General features: G+C 44.8%; 1 protein-coding gene across 1 annotated transcript; it reads left to right on the top strand.

The window, feature by feature from the left end:
• The first annotated feature begins 4,472 nt into the window (after window positions 1–4,472).
• On the top strand, window positions 4,473–5,768 carry LOC147984389 (uncharacterized). The gene is made up of 3 exons (XM_087541079.1): window positions 4,473–4,556; window positions 4,689–4,835; window positions 5,508–5,768. The coding sequence occupies exons 1-3, from the start codon at window positions 4,473–4,475 to the stop codon at window positions 5,766–5,768; spliced, it is 492 nt and encodes a 163-aa protein (XP_087397205.1).
• The last annotated feature ends 10,901 nt before the right edge of the window (window positions 5,769–16,669 follow it).

The following is a 16,669-nucleotide window of genomic DNA, read 5'->3' as shown; positions in this document are numbered from 1 at the left end:
TCGGGCCAGCGGTTCGGTTCGCGGCAGCAGGAGGTGTGGAATTGTTAGCAGAATAAGGCAGATGTTATTAGAATAACATTCTTAAGGCGTGTTATCATAATAGACCTGTCATATTCATATATATATACATATATATACATATATATATAATAAATAAATAAACGGGCCATGCGGTGCTAGCCCGCGTGCCCAGCCTCCAGGCCCAGGCACGGCCCAAGGCATGTCACGTGCCAGGCACGTCACGTTTAGGCCATGGCGGGTTGTGCCGGCGTCCTCCCGGGCTAGCCTGGTTGACCCGGCCTATTTGACCAGCTATAATTGTAAGTTTATACGCTTCTCATTTTTCACAAAGCTTAGTCAGCTCAATTGGGGAGCCACTCAATCCCACGGCAAGAGGTCCGTGGTCTGATACCTAGTGGGTGCATGCATACGCTACGGCTCCTTACATCCGTCACCAATGGTCTGACTAGGCCTCACGAAACGTACGACATCAGGGTCGGTGGGATCTCCGCTGAGACGCCCTTTTCTGAACGCAACTGCTGCCAAAACTGAGATGAATGTTGGCATGCTCAGAATCTGTGAACTATAGTTTCTTGCCTGCCACACACAACACAAAAACATCAGGTTTAATCCAACGATGATGGAGCTCGGCGCTGACTGTATCATCCTCTACATGTGGATCTTTGCTTTAGCTAGTGTGTTGGTGTCCCATCAGGCCAAATATCCTTTATGCTTATGAACCGAACTGGAGGACCCTGGTTGTCCAGACCTCACCTTTTTCATTGACGCATAGATGATATGCCGACTTAACATTGAAGATGTCATTCCTAGTGTAATTTTATGCTATGTAATCCTCTGAGTTGGGATCACCTATTGCAATTTGTTTGATATCAAGTGCATCTGAAACTAGGAACATGTCATCTACTTTGGGTGCATCCTAGCCCGCACCATCAGAGGTCAGCAGGTTTGTTTCCTTTGTAACTGCAGGTGTATAAATTTGACCCAATGGTCTTAAAGAACCATGCCTCGGAATTCAATTGCCGTGATAAATGTTGAGCCAAGATCCTTTCCTTTTTCGCCATATCAACCCTTATATTAACATAAGAGCAACTCTAACTGGCCGACCCAAACGGACGCACAATTTATCCTTTTTGTCCGTTTGGGTCGGCGAAGCGGACATGTTTATCCGCTTTTTCAATTGAGTCGACCGCATCCTCAACTGTGCTGCCCCATTTGTGGTTGTGTCCGCCTTGAACATTTTCTCAAACACAACACATGCGAGGGAGGAGGCCGCGCCACTCGCCGGTGTTGGGGAGCGTAGTAATTTCAAAAAATTTCCTACGCACAGCAAGATCATGGTGATGCATAGCAACGAGAGGGGAGAGTGTGGTCTACGTACCCTTGTAGATCGACAACGAAAGCGTTAGCACAACATGGTTGATGTAGTCGTACGTCTTCACGGTTCGACCGATCCAAGCACCGTTACTCCGGCACCTCCGAGTTCTTGGCACACGTTCAGCTCGATGACGATCCCCGGGCTCCGATCCAGCAAAGCGTCGGGAAGGAGTTCCGTCAGCACGATGGCGTGGTGACGATCTTGATGTTCTACCGTCACAGGGCTTCGCCTAAGCACCGCTACAATATGATCGAGGTGTAATATGGTGGAGGGGGGCACCGCACACGGCTAAGGAACGATCACGAAGATCAACTTGTGTGTCTAGAGGTGCCCCCCTGCCCCCGTATATAAAGGAGCAAGGGGGAGGGGGCAGCCGGCCTAGAAGGGGGCGCGCCAAGGGGAGTCCTACTCCCACCGGGAGTAGGACTCCTTCCTTCCTTGTTGGAGTAGGAGAAGGGGAAAGAGGGGGAGAGGAAGAAGGAAAAGGGGGCTGCGCCCCTTGTCCAATTCGAACCAGAGGGGGGGCGCAGGCCTCCTTCCTTTTGGCCTCTCTCCTCTATTCCCGTATGGCCCAATAAGGCCCATATACTCCCCGGCGAATTCCCATAACTCTCCGGTACTCCGAAAAATACCCGAATCACTCGGAACCTTTCCGATGTCCGAATATAGTTGTCCAATATATCGATCTTTACGTCTCGACCATTTCGAGACTCCTCGTCATGTCCCCGATCTGGGACTTCGAACTCCTTCGGTACATCAAAACTCATAAACTCATAATATAACTGTCATCGAAACCTTAAGCGTGCGGACCCTACGGTTCGAGAACAATGTAGACATGACCGAGACATGTCTCCGGTCAATAACCAATAGCGGAACCTGGATGCTCATATTGGCTCCTACATATTCTACGAAGATCTTTATCGGTCAGACCGCATAATAACATACGTTGTTCCCTTTGTCATCGGTATGTTACTTGCCCGAGATTCGATCGTCGGTATCTCAATACCTAGTTCAATCTCGTTACCGGCAAGTCTCTTTACTCGTTCCTTAATACATCATCTCACAACTAACTCATTAGTTGCAATGCTTGCAAGGCTTTATGTGATGTGCATTACCGAGAGGGCCCAAAAATACCTCTCCGACAATCGGAGTGACAAATCCTAATCTCGAAATACACCAACCCAACATGTACCTTTGGAGACACCTGTAGAGCACCTTTATAATCACCAAGTTACATTGTGACGTTTGGTAGCACACAAAGTGTTCCTCCGGCAAACGGGAGTTGCATAATCTCATAGTCATAGGAACATGTATAAGTCATGAAGAAACCAATAGCAACATACTAAACGGTCGGGTGCTAAGCTAATGGAATGGGTCATGTCAATCAGATCATTCACCTAATGATGTGATCCCGTTAATCAAATAACAACTCTTTGTCCATGGTTAGGAAACATAACCATCTTTGATTAACGAGCTAGTCAAGTAGAGGCATACTAGTGACACTCTGTTTGTCTATGTATTCACACATGTATTATGTTTCCGGTTAATACAATTCTAGCATGAATAATAAACATTTATCATGATATAAGGAAATAAATAATAACTTTATTATTGCCTCTAGGGCATATTTCCTTCAGCCGGCGCCTCTGCCAAGGCCCCCGGAGGACACCATCGCGGCACCTCGCGCGTGTTGGATAGAGGCTGTCGCAGGACCTCGCGTGCCCTGGAGAGAGGGCGAGCGCCGCGACGCGAGCGCGGTAGGGCGAGCGGCGACGCGGCAAGGCGAGGCGAGTAGGGCGAGCGCGGCAAGGTGCGGCAGGGCAAGCACGGCAAGGCGAGGCGAGCATGGCGACCGCGAGCTCGGCGACATCGCGATAAGGCGAGCGTGAGCGCGGCGGCGCGACACAGCAAGGCGAGCGTGAGCAGGCGACCGCGGCGGCAGTGACCAGGGGCGGGGAGGTTCGACGCCAGCGGATAAAATAAGTATGAGAAAGATGGAGGTGGGTGGCTGACAGGTGGGCTAGGTCCGGACACAAACAGACGAGGCGGGCGCAGAAAACGTCCGTTTTCTCTGTCTTTGGCCCAAATGTGATTCAAATATGAGACGGAAAAGGGTCCGAGCGAACACAAAAGGGACACAAAATGAAAATCGGTCTTTGTGTTGGATGGACGTTTTTGTCCACTTTGACCTAAATGGACATGCACAGATGAAATTGGTCCGCCGATTAGAGTTGCTCTAAGTTGTTAAAAGGTGTGGTGCTTGCAGAATGCTCCTATAGGTATACTATGCATTCGAAGGACGGGTGGCTGCGAATTAATTAATTTGATAAATCCCTGCAATTTTTATTTATTTATTTCATTATTATTAATAGGATGAAGAGAGATAGTTTCTTTATTTTATAATGTAGTGCGCCCGTGCTTTTTTAGATCTAAGTTTAACCATAAGTTAATCAACAAGACCGACTATGATGAAAGCAAAAATTATATCACTAAATTCATATCAAAAATATGATTCAGAAAAGGAAATTGTTTCTTCCAGCGAAAAGATCACACGTAAGTCCGGACGAGGATGTGCATGGGTATGGCTAGATCTAGTCGACACAGACTTAAACAAATATCAGTCAAGTGATAGAACATATAAAAAAGAAAGAAACAAAAAAATTGCACGGAATATAGCATCTAGCAATGACGTGTTGGTGTGGCTAGAAGGAGTAAATTGCACAGAAGTACCACAATTGGGGCATTGGAAGCAGATTGGTACCAAGATTGGTAATTTGTACGTGTCAGTACCAAGATTGGGGCGAGCCGTTGCAAAAAAAAATAAAAGTGCGTTTTATACGTATTGACAGGGAATCTGACATGTTGGGCCCGCCCGTCAGGCGCCACGCTGGCCAGTGAGCGTGTGCCCACGCGCTGACTCAGACGAGGCCGGGTCCAACCGTTTAGGGCGCGACTGGTGCGGTCGAGCCACACCCCGCTCATTCCCCACGCTCTGCTCTGCCCTCTTCTTCCTTCTATCTGCCTCGCCGCCGTCTGCGCCCGCCCCTGCCGGCCGCCACACGACGCTGCCGTAGCCATGGTTTTGGGAGACGAGAGCAGCGACGACAACTCAAGCCTCCCGTACATGCACTCCGAATCCTCCACCGATGGGCTGAACCAGGTAAGTTACTCCATTGGAGCTAGGGTTAGGGTTAGGTTTAGGAATTTTTGGGATTTTTGTGTGTAGGTGGTCTTTTTTGTGAGGATTTCGTTTGATTTGATGTGTCCTCGTGCTGTGCTTTTGACTGTGCAGGTGCCTTTCTCACTTGAGGACCCGGATTACAAGGGCCTTGAGCTAGATCTGATGGCATTCTGTGAGAAGCATGGGAAGCCATCAAGGAGGCTTGTTGCGTTTGAAGGAACAATGACTGGGAGAAGGTTCTTAGCATGTGCAGAGCCGGTATTTTTCTTGCCTTGGTGATTAGCACTGGATGTGTTCACTGAAAGTGGCAGAGTCTTGTTTGCCACTTGTGATTCAGTTATGTGCATACTCAATTTGTTAGTCATATGTGCCCTACTGTAGTGCTCATTGTGTGAATGCTCATTATTAAGTTCAGTGGAATGCATTTTTACTAAAATATATGCTCCTATTGTGTGCACATGCTATTTATTTACACTTCTTTCCAAATGCAGTGTTTCTCAATATTAAGTTCAGTGGAGGCAGTTAGTAACTATTGCTTACTGCTGATAGTAGGTAGTCTCATTAGCTAGTTTGTTGCTGCGGGCTAGTGTAGTGTATTTAGCTGGGCAAAGTAGTTCACATTGTATTACTTATTACTGTTAGGATTCCATTATATTAATGGTCAATTCTTAGCAAGTGATGTTGCTTAGCACATGGCTGCTTAGAAACTTCTAAGTTGAATGGAGTGTTACTCTATTGCCTGGTAAATATATTGATCATCCATTGTAGGATTACATCAATTTATTTTACAATGTGCTCCTGTTGCTTAGCAAATGTCTATGCAAAATCAGTTAATGTCAGTGCCAACATTAGGTACTGCCATGAACTAACTGTTGCTTTGTACTCTTAGTAGTTGTATTGTACTAAATTTTGCCCTTCTAATTTTTCCAGGAAGGTGAGAATTGTGGGTTTGTTCAGTGGGTTGATGAGCAGTGGCCCCCAACAATGGAGAATGCATTGCTGAAGCTTTGGTCAATGATTGAAGAGAGCAAGTCTGCTAGGGTGAGTGATAATCTTGAAAGTGCTTTAACTATTCATCATTTGACAGAAGAAAAGAACAAGCTGGATGCAGACTATGACAAGTTAGTGAAAGATGTGCATCAACTTGTGGACTTTCAGCAGGATAGGGTTGTGGATTTTAGTTATCTATAGTCTGCTATCACATATCAGCACCAATGCAGAGCTGAATTGGTGGCTAGTAAGAATGCAGAAATGGCAAAGAAAGATGCAGCTATAGAGAAGCTTCAACAGAAGTATGAACTCCTGTGCAACCTGACAAGTGTTCAAGCAACTGTCATCCAAAACCTGAAGTTGAAGAATATGAAAGAGAAGGAATTGATGAGTGAGGCTAGGATGAATTTGGAGTTGAAGAATGCAGAGTTCAAAAAGTTTGAGGAGAAGCTCACCCAAGAGAAGCTAGAGTTGAAGTTCCAGGTTGCTGATCTGCTGAAGCTCAAGGAAAACCATAATGAAGAGAAGCAGATGCAAGAGTTTAAGATTACTGAGCTCATGAAGGCAGAGGAGAAGCTGAAGGAGAAGATCAAGGGGATCCAGGCCATCTTGCAGAACTGAACAAGATTAATTGAGATTAGTGGGCATTGCAGACCTTTTGGGAAGGATGGTTGTGCAATGACCTAGTAACTTAGAATTATGGTTGTGTAATGTATGGTAGTAGTACTAATTGTGAACTGTGGCTGTTTATGTACCTAGTAGTTATGCTATTCATCCTTTTGTGAGAAAAGGATGGATTGTGCATTTGAACTCCACTATGTAATGTGAACAATGCTTGTGTATTCCTATAATGTGTTGAACTCCAGTTAGTATCATTTGCTTTCAATGTTAGACTAAAAATGATGACATATTGTTAACTGAATTTTAATATTATCAGTTAAATTTCAATGAACAAAATGTGGGCCTAATAATGGGCTTATTTATTAGTTTTGAAACTAACATTTGACTCTAATATTGGGCCTACCTACCACCATAAATCTACTGCCTACCTACCAGCCACCATAAATCTACTGCCTACCACCAGCCACCATTTCTACTATATAAAGCACCCCCAATTGCCACAAACAACAGCCACAATCCCTTCTCCTCCGCCTAGCCGCCAGAGAAAACCCCAGGAGAGATAGAGATGGATCTTGGAGAGGTCGTCGATGAAGAAGAACAGGTGCCAAGGGTAGCCAGGCGCAGAGAGGCAAGAAGGAGGGAGAGAAGGCACCTGGCTCAGCAGATCCTTGCAGCACGCAACCGCAAGGACATGGAGCAGTTCGTGGAGGCATTCCCCCTTGGCTCAAACCCTAGTGATGATGATGTCATCCACTGGGCAAGGAGGAGGGCAAATTTTCATCCCTTTCAGGTCACTAGGATGAGGTGGAGTAGAATTCTGTATCCAGATGAATGAGCTGTTAGTATCTAGATCTTCCTTGCTATCTACATGCATTCCCCCTTGGATCAGTTGATGCATGCCATGTAATAAATCCTAGTTCCTCCTTCTTCTATGCTATGTGATGCAGTGTATGCAATGTATGTAGTAACTTAATGAAATAAATCCTGGATCTACCATTCTAGCTTTTTAATCTCTTTGTTCAACTCATCCCTTTCTTCCCTCGACCCCGAGCCACCCTAGACCAAAGTTGATGGCTTTAGGTGGTTCCGTCGATCACGAGCCACCCTAGACCCTAGATGATGGCTTTAGGTGGTTCCGTCGACCCCGAGCCACCCTAGACCAAAGTTGATGGCTTTAGGTGGTTTCGTCGACCCGGAGCCACCAAAACCCAAAATGATGGCTTTAGATGGTTTCGTCGACCCCGAGCCACCCTAGACCAAAGTTGACGGCTTTAGGTGGTTCCGTCTGAAGGAAATATGCCCTAGAGGCAATAATGAAGTTATTATTTATTTCCTTATATCATGATAAATGTTTATTATTCATGCTAGAATTGTATTAACAGGAAACATAATACATGTGTGAATACATAGACAAAAACAGAGAGTCACTAGTATGCCTCTACTTGACTAGCTCGTTAATCAAAGATGGTTATGTTTCCTAACCATAGACATGAGTTGTCATTTGATTAACGAGATCACATCATTAGGAGAATGATGTGATTGACTTGACCCATTCCGTTAGCTTAGCACTTGATCGTTTAGTTTGTTGCTATTGCTTTCTTCATAACTTATACATGTTCCTATGACTATGATATTATGCAACTCCCGTTTACCGGAGGAACACTTTGTGTGCTACCAAACGTCACAACGTAACTGGGTGATTATAAAGGTGCTCTACAGGTGTCTCCGAAGGTACTTGTTGGGTTGGCGTATTTCAAGATTAGGATTTGTCACTCCGATTGTCGAAGAGGTATCTCTGGGCCCTCTCGGTAATGCACATCACTCAAGCCTTGCAAGCATTGCAACTAATAAGTTAGTTGCAGGATGATGTATTACAGAACGAGTAAAGAGACTTGCCGGTAACGAGATTGAACTAGGTATTGAGATACCGACGATCGAATATCGGGCAAGTAACATACCGATGACAAAGGGAACAACGTATGTTGTTATGCGGTTTGACCGATAAAGATCTTCGTAGAATATGTAGGAGCCAATATGAGCATCCAGGTTCCGCTATTGGTTATTGACCGGAGACGTGTCTCGGTCATGTCTACATAGTTCTCGAACCCGTAGGGTCCGCACGCTTAAAGTTTGGTGACGATCGTAATTAGGGTTTTTGTGTTTTGATGTACCGAAGGTTGTTCGGAGTCCCGGATGTGATCACGGACATGACGAGGAGTCTCGAAATGGTCGAGACATAAAGATTGATATATTGGAATCCTATATTTGGATATCGGAAACGTTCCGGGTGAAATCAGGATTTTACCGGAGTACCGGGGGGTTACCGGAACCCCCCCGGGGGGTTATTGGGCATACATGGGCCATAAGGGAGAAGAGGAGGGCCGGCCAGGGCAGGCCGCGCGCCCCCTCCCCCCTAGTCCGAATAGGTCAAGGAAGGGGGGGGGGCGGCGCCCCACTTTCCTCTTTCTCCCTTCCTCCTTCCTTTTCCAACAAGGCAAGAGGGGGAGTCCTACTCCCGGTTGGAGTAGGACTCCTCCAGGCGCACCCATAGGGTCGGCCGCACCTCCCCCTCTCCCTCCTTTATATACTGAGGCAAGGGGCACCCCATGACACACAAGTTGATCCTCGTGATCGTTCCTTAGCCGTTTGCGGTGCCCCCTTCCACCATATTCCACCTCGGTCATATCGTAGCAGTGCTTAGGCGAAGCCCTGCGTCAATAGAACATCATCACCGTCATCACGCCGTCGTGCTGACGAAACTCTCCCTCAATGTTTTGCTGGATGGGAACTCGAGGGACGTCACCGAGTTGAACGTGTGCAGAACTCAGAGGTGTCGTACGTTCGGTACTTGGATCGGTCGGATCGGGAAGACGTACGACTACTTCCTCTATGTTGTGTCAACACTTCCGTTGCCGTTCCACGAGGGTACGTAGACAACACTCTCCCCTCTCGTTGCTATGCATCACCATGATCTTGCGTGTGCATAGGAATTTTTTTGAAATTACTACGTTCCCCAACAGTGGCATCCGAGCCTAGGTTTTATGCGTTGATGTTGTGCACGAGTAGAACACAAGTGAGTTGTGGGCGATATAAGTCATACTGCTTACTAGCATGTCATACTTTGGTTCGGCGGTATTGTTGGATGAAGCGGCCCGAACCGACATTACGCGTACGCTTACGCGAGACTGGTTCTACCGACGTGCTTTGCACACAGGTGGCTGGCGGGCGTCAGTTTCTCCAACTTTAGTTGAACCAAGTGTGGCTACGCCCGGTCCTTGTGAAGGTTAAAACAGCACCAACTTGACAAACTATCGTTGTGGTTTTGATGCGCAGGTAAGAACGGTTCTTGCTATGCCCGTAGCAGCCACGTAAAACTTGCAACAACAAAGTAGAGGACGTCTAACTTGTTTTTGCAGGGCATGTTGTGATGTGATATGGTCAGGACATGATGCTAAATTTTATTGTATGAGATGATCATGTTTTGTAACCGAGTTATCGGCAACTCGCAGGAGCCATATGGTTGTCGCTTTATTGTATGCAATGCAATTGCGCTGTAATGCTTTACTTTATCACTAAGCGGTAGCGATAGTCGTGGAAGCATAAGATTGGCGAGACGACAACGATGCTACGATGGTGATCAAGGTGTCACGCCGGTGACGATGGTGATCATGAAGGTGCTTCGAAGATGGAGATCACAAGCACAAGATGATGATGGCCATATCATATCACTTATATTGATTGCATGTGATGTTTATCTTTTATGCATCTTATCTTGCTTTGATTGACGGTAGCATTATAAGATGATCCCCCACTAAATTATCAAAGTATAAGTGTTCTCCCTGAGTATGCACCGTTGCGAAAGTTCTTCGTGCTGAGACACCACGTGATGATCGGGTGTGATAGGCTCTACGTTCAAATACAACGGGTGCAAAACAGTTGCACACGCGGAATACTCAGGTTTAACTTGACGAGCCTAGCATATAACAGATATGGCCTCGGAACACGGAGACCGAAAGGTCGAGCGTGAATCATATAGTAGATATGATCAACATATTGATGTTCACCATTGATACTACTCCATCTCACGTGATGATCGGACATGGTTTAGTTGATTTGGATCACGTGATCACTTAGAGGATTAGAGGGATATCTTTCTAAGTGGGAGTTCTTAAGTAATATGATTAATTGAACTTAAATTTATCATGAACTTAGTACCTGATAGTATCTTGCTTGTCTATGTTTGATTGTAGATAGATGGCTCGTGCTGTTGTTCCATTGAATTTTAATGCGTTCCTTGAGAAAGCAAAGTTGAAAGATGATGGTAGCAATTACACGGACTGGGTCCGTAACTTGAGGATTATCCTCATTGCTGCACAGAAGAATTACGTCCTGGAAGCACCACTAAGTGCCAAGCCTGCTGCAGGAGCGACACCAGATGTTATGAACGTCTGGCAGAGCAAAGCTAATGACTACTCGATAGTTCAGTGTGCCATGCTTTACGGCTTAGAACCAGGTCTTCAACGACGTTTTGAACATCATGGAGCATATGAGATGTTCCAGGAGTTGAAGTTAATATTTCAAGCAAATGCCCGGATTGAGAGATATGAAGTCTCCAATAAGTTCTATAGCTGCAAGATGGAGGAGAATAGTTCTGTCAGTGAACATATACTCAAAATGTCTGGGTATCATAATCACTTGACTCAACTGGGGGTTAATCTTCCTGTTGATAGTGTCATTGATAGAGTTCTTCAATCACTGCCACCAAGCTACAAAAGCTTCGTGATGAACTATAATATGCAAGGGATGAATAAAACTATTCCTGAGCTCTTCGTGATGCTAAAAGCCGCGGAGGTAGAAATCAAGAAGGAGCATCAAGTGTTGATGGTTAATAAGACCACCAGTTTCAAGAAAAAGGGCAAATGGAAGAAGAAAGAGAACTTCAAGAAGAACAGCAAACAAGTTGCTGCTCAGGAGAAGAAACTCAAGTCTGGACCTAAGCCTGAGACTGAGTGCTTCTACTACAAGCAGAATGGTCACTGGAAGCGGAACTGCCCCAAGTATTTGGCGGATAAGAAGGATGGCAAAGTGAACAAAGGTATATGTGATATACATGTTATTGATGTGTACCTTACTAATGCTCGCAGTAGCACCTGGGTATTTGATACTGGTTCTGTTGCTAACATTAGCAACTCGAAACAGGGGCTACAGATTAAGCGAAGATTGGCTAAGGACGAGGTGACGATGCGAGTGGAAAATGGTTCCAAAGTCGATGTGATCGCGGTCGGCACGCTACCTCTACATCTACCTTCGGGATTAGTATTAGACCTAAATAATTGTTATTTGGTGCCAGCGTTGAGCATGAACATTATATCTGGATCTTGTTTGATGCGAGACGGTTATTCATTTAAATCAGAGAATAATGGTTGTTCTATTTATATGAGTAATATCTTTTATGGTCATGCACCCTTGAAGAGTGGTCTATTTTTGATGAATCTCGATAGTAGTGATACACATATTCATAATGTTGAAATCAAAAGATGCAGAGTTGATAATGATAGTGCAACTTATTTGTGGCACTGCCCTTTAGGTCATATCGGTGTAAAGCGCATGAAGAAACTCCATACTGATGGACTTTTGGAACTACTTGATTATGAATCACTTGGTACTTGCGAACCGTGCCTCATGGGTAAGATGACTAAAACGCCATTCTTCGGTACTATGGAGAGAGCAACGGATTCGTTGGAAATCATACATACAGATGTATGTGGTCCAATGAATGTTGAGGCTCGTGGCGGATATCGTTATTTTCTCACCTTCACAGATGATTTAAGCAGATATGGGTATATCTACTTAAAGAAACATAAGTCTGAAACATTTTAAAAGTTCAAAGAATTTCAGAGTGAAGTTGAAAATCATCATAACAAGAAAATAAAGTTTCTACGATCTGATCGTGGAGGAGAATATTTGAGTTACGAGTTTGGTCTACATTTGAAACAATGCGGAATAGTTTCGCAACTCACGCCACCTGGAACACCACAGCGTAATGGTGTGTCCGAACGTCATAATCGTACTTTATTAGATATGGTGCGATCTATGATGTCTCTTACTGATTTACCGTTATCGTTTTGGGGTTATGCTTTATAGACGGCTGCATTCACGTTAAATAGGACACCATCGAAATCCGTTGAGACGACGCCTTATGAACTGTGGTTTGGCAAGAAACCAAAGTTGTCGTTTCTGAAAGTTTGGGGCTGTGATGCTTATGTGAAAAAGCTTCAACCTGATAAGCTCGAACCCAAATCGGAGAAATGTTTCTTCATAGGATACCCAAAGGAGACTGTTGGGTACACCTTCTATCATAGATCCGAAGGCAAAACTTTTGTTGCTAAATTCAGAGTTTTTCTAGAGAAGGAGTTTCTCTCGAAAGAAGTGAGTGGGAGAAAAGTAGAACTTGATGAGGTAACTGTACCTGCTCCCTTATTGGAAAGTAGTACATCACAGAAACTGGTTTCTATGACACCTACACCAATTAGTGATGAAGCTAATGATAATGATCATGAAACTTCAGATCAAGTTACTACCAAACCTCGTAGATCAACCAGAGTAAGATCAGCACCAGAGTGGTACGGTAATCCTGTTCTAGAAGTCATGCTACTAGATCATGATGAACCTACGAACTATGAAGAAGCGACGGTGAGCCCAGATTCCGCAAAATGGCTAGAAGCCATGAAATCTGAGATGGGATCCATGTATGAGAACAAAGTGTGGACTTTGGTTGACTTGCCCGTTGATTGGCAAGCAATTGATAATAAATGGATCTTCAAGAAGAAGACTGACGCTGACGGTAATGTTACTATCTACAAGACTCACGCCACCGGAACACCACAGCGTAATGGTGTGCCCGAACGTCGTAATCGTACTTTACTGGATATGGTGCGATCTATGATGTCTCTTACTGATTTACCGCTATCGTTTTGGGGTTATGCTTTAGAGACGGCCGCATTCACGTTAAATAGGGCACCATCAAAATCAGTTGAGACGACGCCTTATGAACTGTGGTTTGGCAAGAAACCAAAGTTGTCGTTTCTTAAAGTTTGGGGCTGCGATGCTTATGTGAAAAAACTTCAACCTGATAAGCTCGAACCCAAATCGGAGAAATGTGTCTTCATAGGATACCCAAAGGAGACTGTTGGGTACACCTTCTATCACAGATCCGAAGGCAAGACATTTGTTGCTAAGAATGGATCCTTTCTAGAGAAGGAGTTTCTCTCGAAAGAAGTGAGTGGGAGGAAAGTAGAACTTGATGAGGTAACTGTACCTGCTCCCTTACTAGAAAGTAGTACATCACAGAAAACTGTTTCAGTGACACCTACACCAGTTAGTGAGGAAGCCAATGATAATGATCATGAAACTTCAGATCAAGATACTACTGAACCTCGTAGATCAACCAGAGTAAGATCCGCACTAGAGTGGTACGGTAATCCTGTTCTGCAAGTCATGCTACTAGATCATGATGAACCTACGAACTATGAAGAAGCGATGGTGAGCCCAGATTCCGCAAAGTGGCTTGAAGCCATGAAATCTGAGATGGGATCCATGTATGAGAACAAATATGGACTTTGGTTGACTTGCCCGATGATCGGCAAGCAATTGAAAATAAATGGATCTTTAAGAAGAAGACTGACGCTGATGGTAATGTTAATGTCTACAAAGCTCGACTTGTCGCAAAAGGTTTTCGGCAAGTTCAAGGGATTGACTACGATGAGACCTTCTCACCCGTAGCGATGCTTAAGTCCGTCCGAATCATGTTAGCGATTGCCGCATTTTATGATTATGAAATTTGGCAGATGGATGTCAAAACTGCATTCCTGAATGGATTTCTGGAAGAAGAGTTGTATATGATGCAACCGGAAGGTTTTGTCGATCCAAAGGGAGCTAACAAAGTGTGCAAGCTCAAGCGATCCATTTATGGACTGGTGCAAGCCTCTCGGAGTTGGAATAAACGCTTTGATAGTGTGATCAAAGCATTTGGTTTTGTACAGACTTTTGGAGAAGCCTGTATTTACAAGAAAGTGAGTGGGAGCTCTGTAGCATTTCTGATATTATATGTGGATGACATATTATTGATTGGAAATGATATAGAATTTCTGGATAGCATAAAGGGATACTTGAATAAGAGTTTTTCAATGAAAGACATCGGTGAAGCTGCTTACATATTGGGCATTAAGATCTATATAGATAGATCAAGACGCTTAATTGGACTTTCACAAAGCACATCCCTTGACAAGGTTTTGAAGAAGTTCAAAATGGATCAAGCAAAGAAAGGGTTCTTGCCTGTGTTACAAGGTGTGAAGTTGAGTAAGACTCAATGTCCGACCACCGCAGAAGATAGAGAGAAAATGAAAGATGTTCCCTATGCTTCAGCCATAGGCTTTATCATGTATGCAATGCTGTGTACCAGACCTGATGTGTGCCTTGCTATAAGTCTAGCAGGGAGGTACCAAAGTAATCCAGGAGTGGATCACTGGACAGCAGTCAAGAACATCCTGAAATACCTGAAAAGGACTAAGGATATGTTTCTCATATATGGAGGTGACAAAGAGCTCATTGTAAATGGTTACGTTGATGCAAGCTTTGACACTGATCCGGACGATTCTAAATCGCAAATCGGATACGTGTTTTTACTGAACGGTGGAGCTATCAGTTGGTGCAGTTCTAAACAAAGCGTCGTGGCGGGATCTACATGTGAAGCGGAATACATAGCTGCTTCGGAAGCAGCAAATGAAGGAGTCTGGATGAAGGAGTTCATATCCGATCTAGGTGTCATACCTAGTGCATCGGGTCCAATGAAAATCTTTTGTGACAATACTGGTGCAATTGCCTTGGCGAAGGAATCTAGATTTCACAAGAGAACCAAAGACATCAAGAGACGCTTCAATTCCATTCGGGATTTAGTCTAAGTGGGAGACATAAAAATTTGCAAGATACATACGGATCTGAATGTTGCAGACCCGCTGACTAAGACTCTTCCACGAGCAAAACATGATCAGCATCAAGCCTCCATGGGTGTTAGAATCATTACTGTGTAATCTAGATTATTGACTCTAGTGCAAGTGGGAGACTGAAGGAAATATGCCCTAGAGGCAATAATAAAGTTATTATTTATTTCCTTATATCATGATAAATGTTTATTATTCATGCTAGAATTGTATTAACAGGAAACATAATACATGTGTGAATACATAGACAAAAACAGAGAGTCACTAGTATGCCTCTACTTGACTAGCTCGTTAATCGATGGTTATGTTTCCTAACCATAGACATGAGTTGTCATTTGATTAACGGGATCACATCATTAGGAGAATGATGTGATTGACTTGACCCATTCCGTTAGCTTAGCACTTGATCGTTTAGTTTGTTGCTATTGCTTTCTTCATAACTTATACATGTTCCTATGACTATGAGATTATGCAACTCCCGTTTACCGTAGGAACACTTTGTGTCCTACCAAACGTCACAACGTAACTGGGTGATTATAAAGGTGCTCTACAGGTGTCTCCGAAGGTACTTGTTGGGTTGGCGTATTTCGAGATTAGGATTTGTCACTCCGACTGTCGGAGAGGTATCTCTGGGCCCTCTCGGTAATGCACATCACTCAAGCCTTGCAAGCATTGCAACTAATAAGTTGGTTGCAGGATGATGTATTACGGAACGAGTAAAGAGACTTGCCGGTAACGAGATTGAACTAGGTATTGAGATACCGACAATTGAATCTCGGGCAAGTAACATACCGATGACAAAGGGAACAACGTATGTTGTTATGCGGTCTGACCGATAAAGATCTTCGTAGAATATGTAGGAGCCAATATGAGCATCCAGGTTCCGCTATTGGTTATTGACCGGAGACGTGTCTCGGTCATGTCTACATAGTTCTCAAACCCGTAGGGTCCGCACGCTTAAAGTTCGGTGACGATCGTAATTAGGGTTTTTGTGTTTTGATGTACCAAAGGTTGTTCAGAGTCCCGGATGTGATCATGGACATGACGAGGAGTCTCGAAATGGTCGAGACATAAAGATTGATATATTGGAAGCCTATATTTGGATATTGGAAATGTTCCGGGTGAAATCGGGATTTTACCGGAGTACCGGGGGGTTACCGGAACCCCCCCGGGGGTTATTGGGCCTACATGGGCAATAAGGGAGAAGAGGAGGGCCGGCCAGGGCAGGCCGCGCGCCCCCTCCCCCCTAGTCCGAATAGGACAAGGAAGGGGGGGGCCCCCTTTCCTCTTTCTCCCTTCCTCCTTCCTTTTTCCAACAAGGCAAGAGGGGGGAGTCCTACTCCCGGTTGGAGTAGGACTGCTCCAGGCGCACCCATAGGGCCGGCCGCACCTCCCCCTCTCCCTCCTTTATACACTGAGGCAAGGGGGCACCCCATGACACACAAGTTGATCCTCGTGATCGTTCCTTAGCCGTGTGCGGTG

Source organism: Triticum urartu, chromosome 2A (genome assembly GCF_056163025.1).
Source record: "Triticum urartu cultivar PI428250 chromosome 2A, HENAU_Tu73, whole genome shotgun sequence".
Taxonomy (NCBI): Eukaryota; Viridiplantae; Streptophyta; class Magnoliopsida; order Poales; family Poaceae; genus Triticum; species Triticum urartu.
This window is presented reverse-complemented; position numbering and strand designations above follow the sequence as displayed.

Excerpts from the sequence above, each read along its gene's own strand:
- LOC147984389 (XM_087541079.1), top strand. The coding sequence starts at position 4,473 with ATGGTTTTGGGAGACGAGAGCAGCGACGACAACTCAAGCCTCCCGTAC. Across the intron at positions 4,557-4,688 it reads CCACCGATGGGCTGAACCAG|GTGCCTTTCTCACTTGAGGA; the intron begins GTAAGTTACTCC and ends TTGACTGTGCAG. Across the intron at positions 4,836-5,507 it reads TCTTAGCATGTGCAGAGCCG|GAAGGTGAGAATTGTGGGTT; the intron begins GTATTTTTCTTG and ends TAATTTTTCCAG.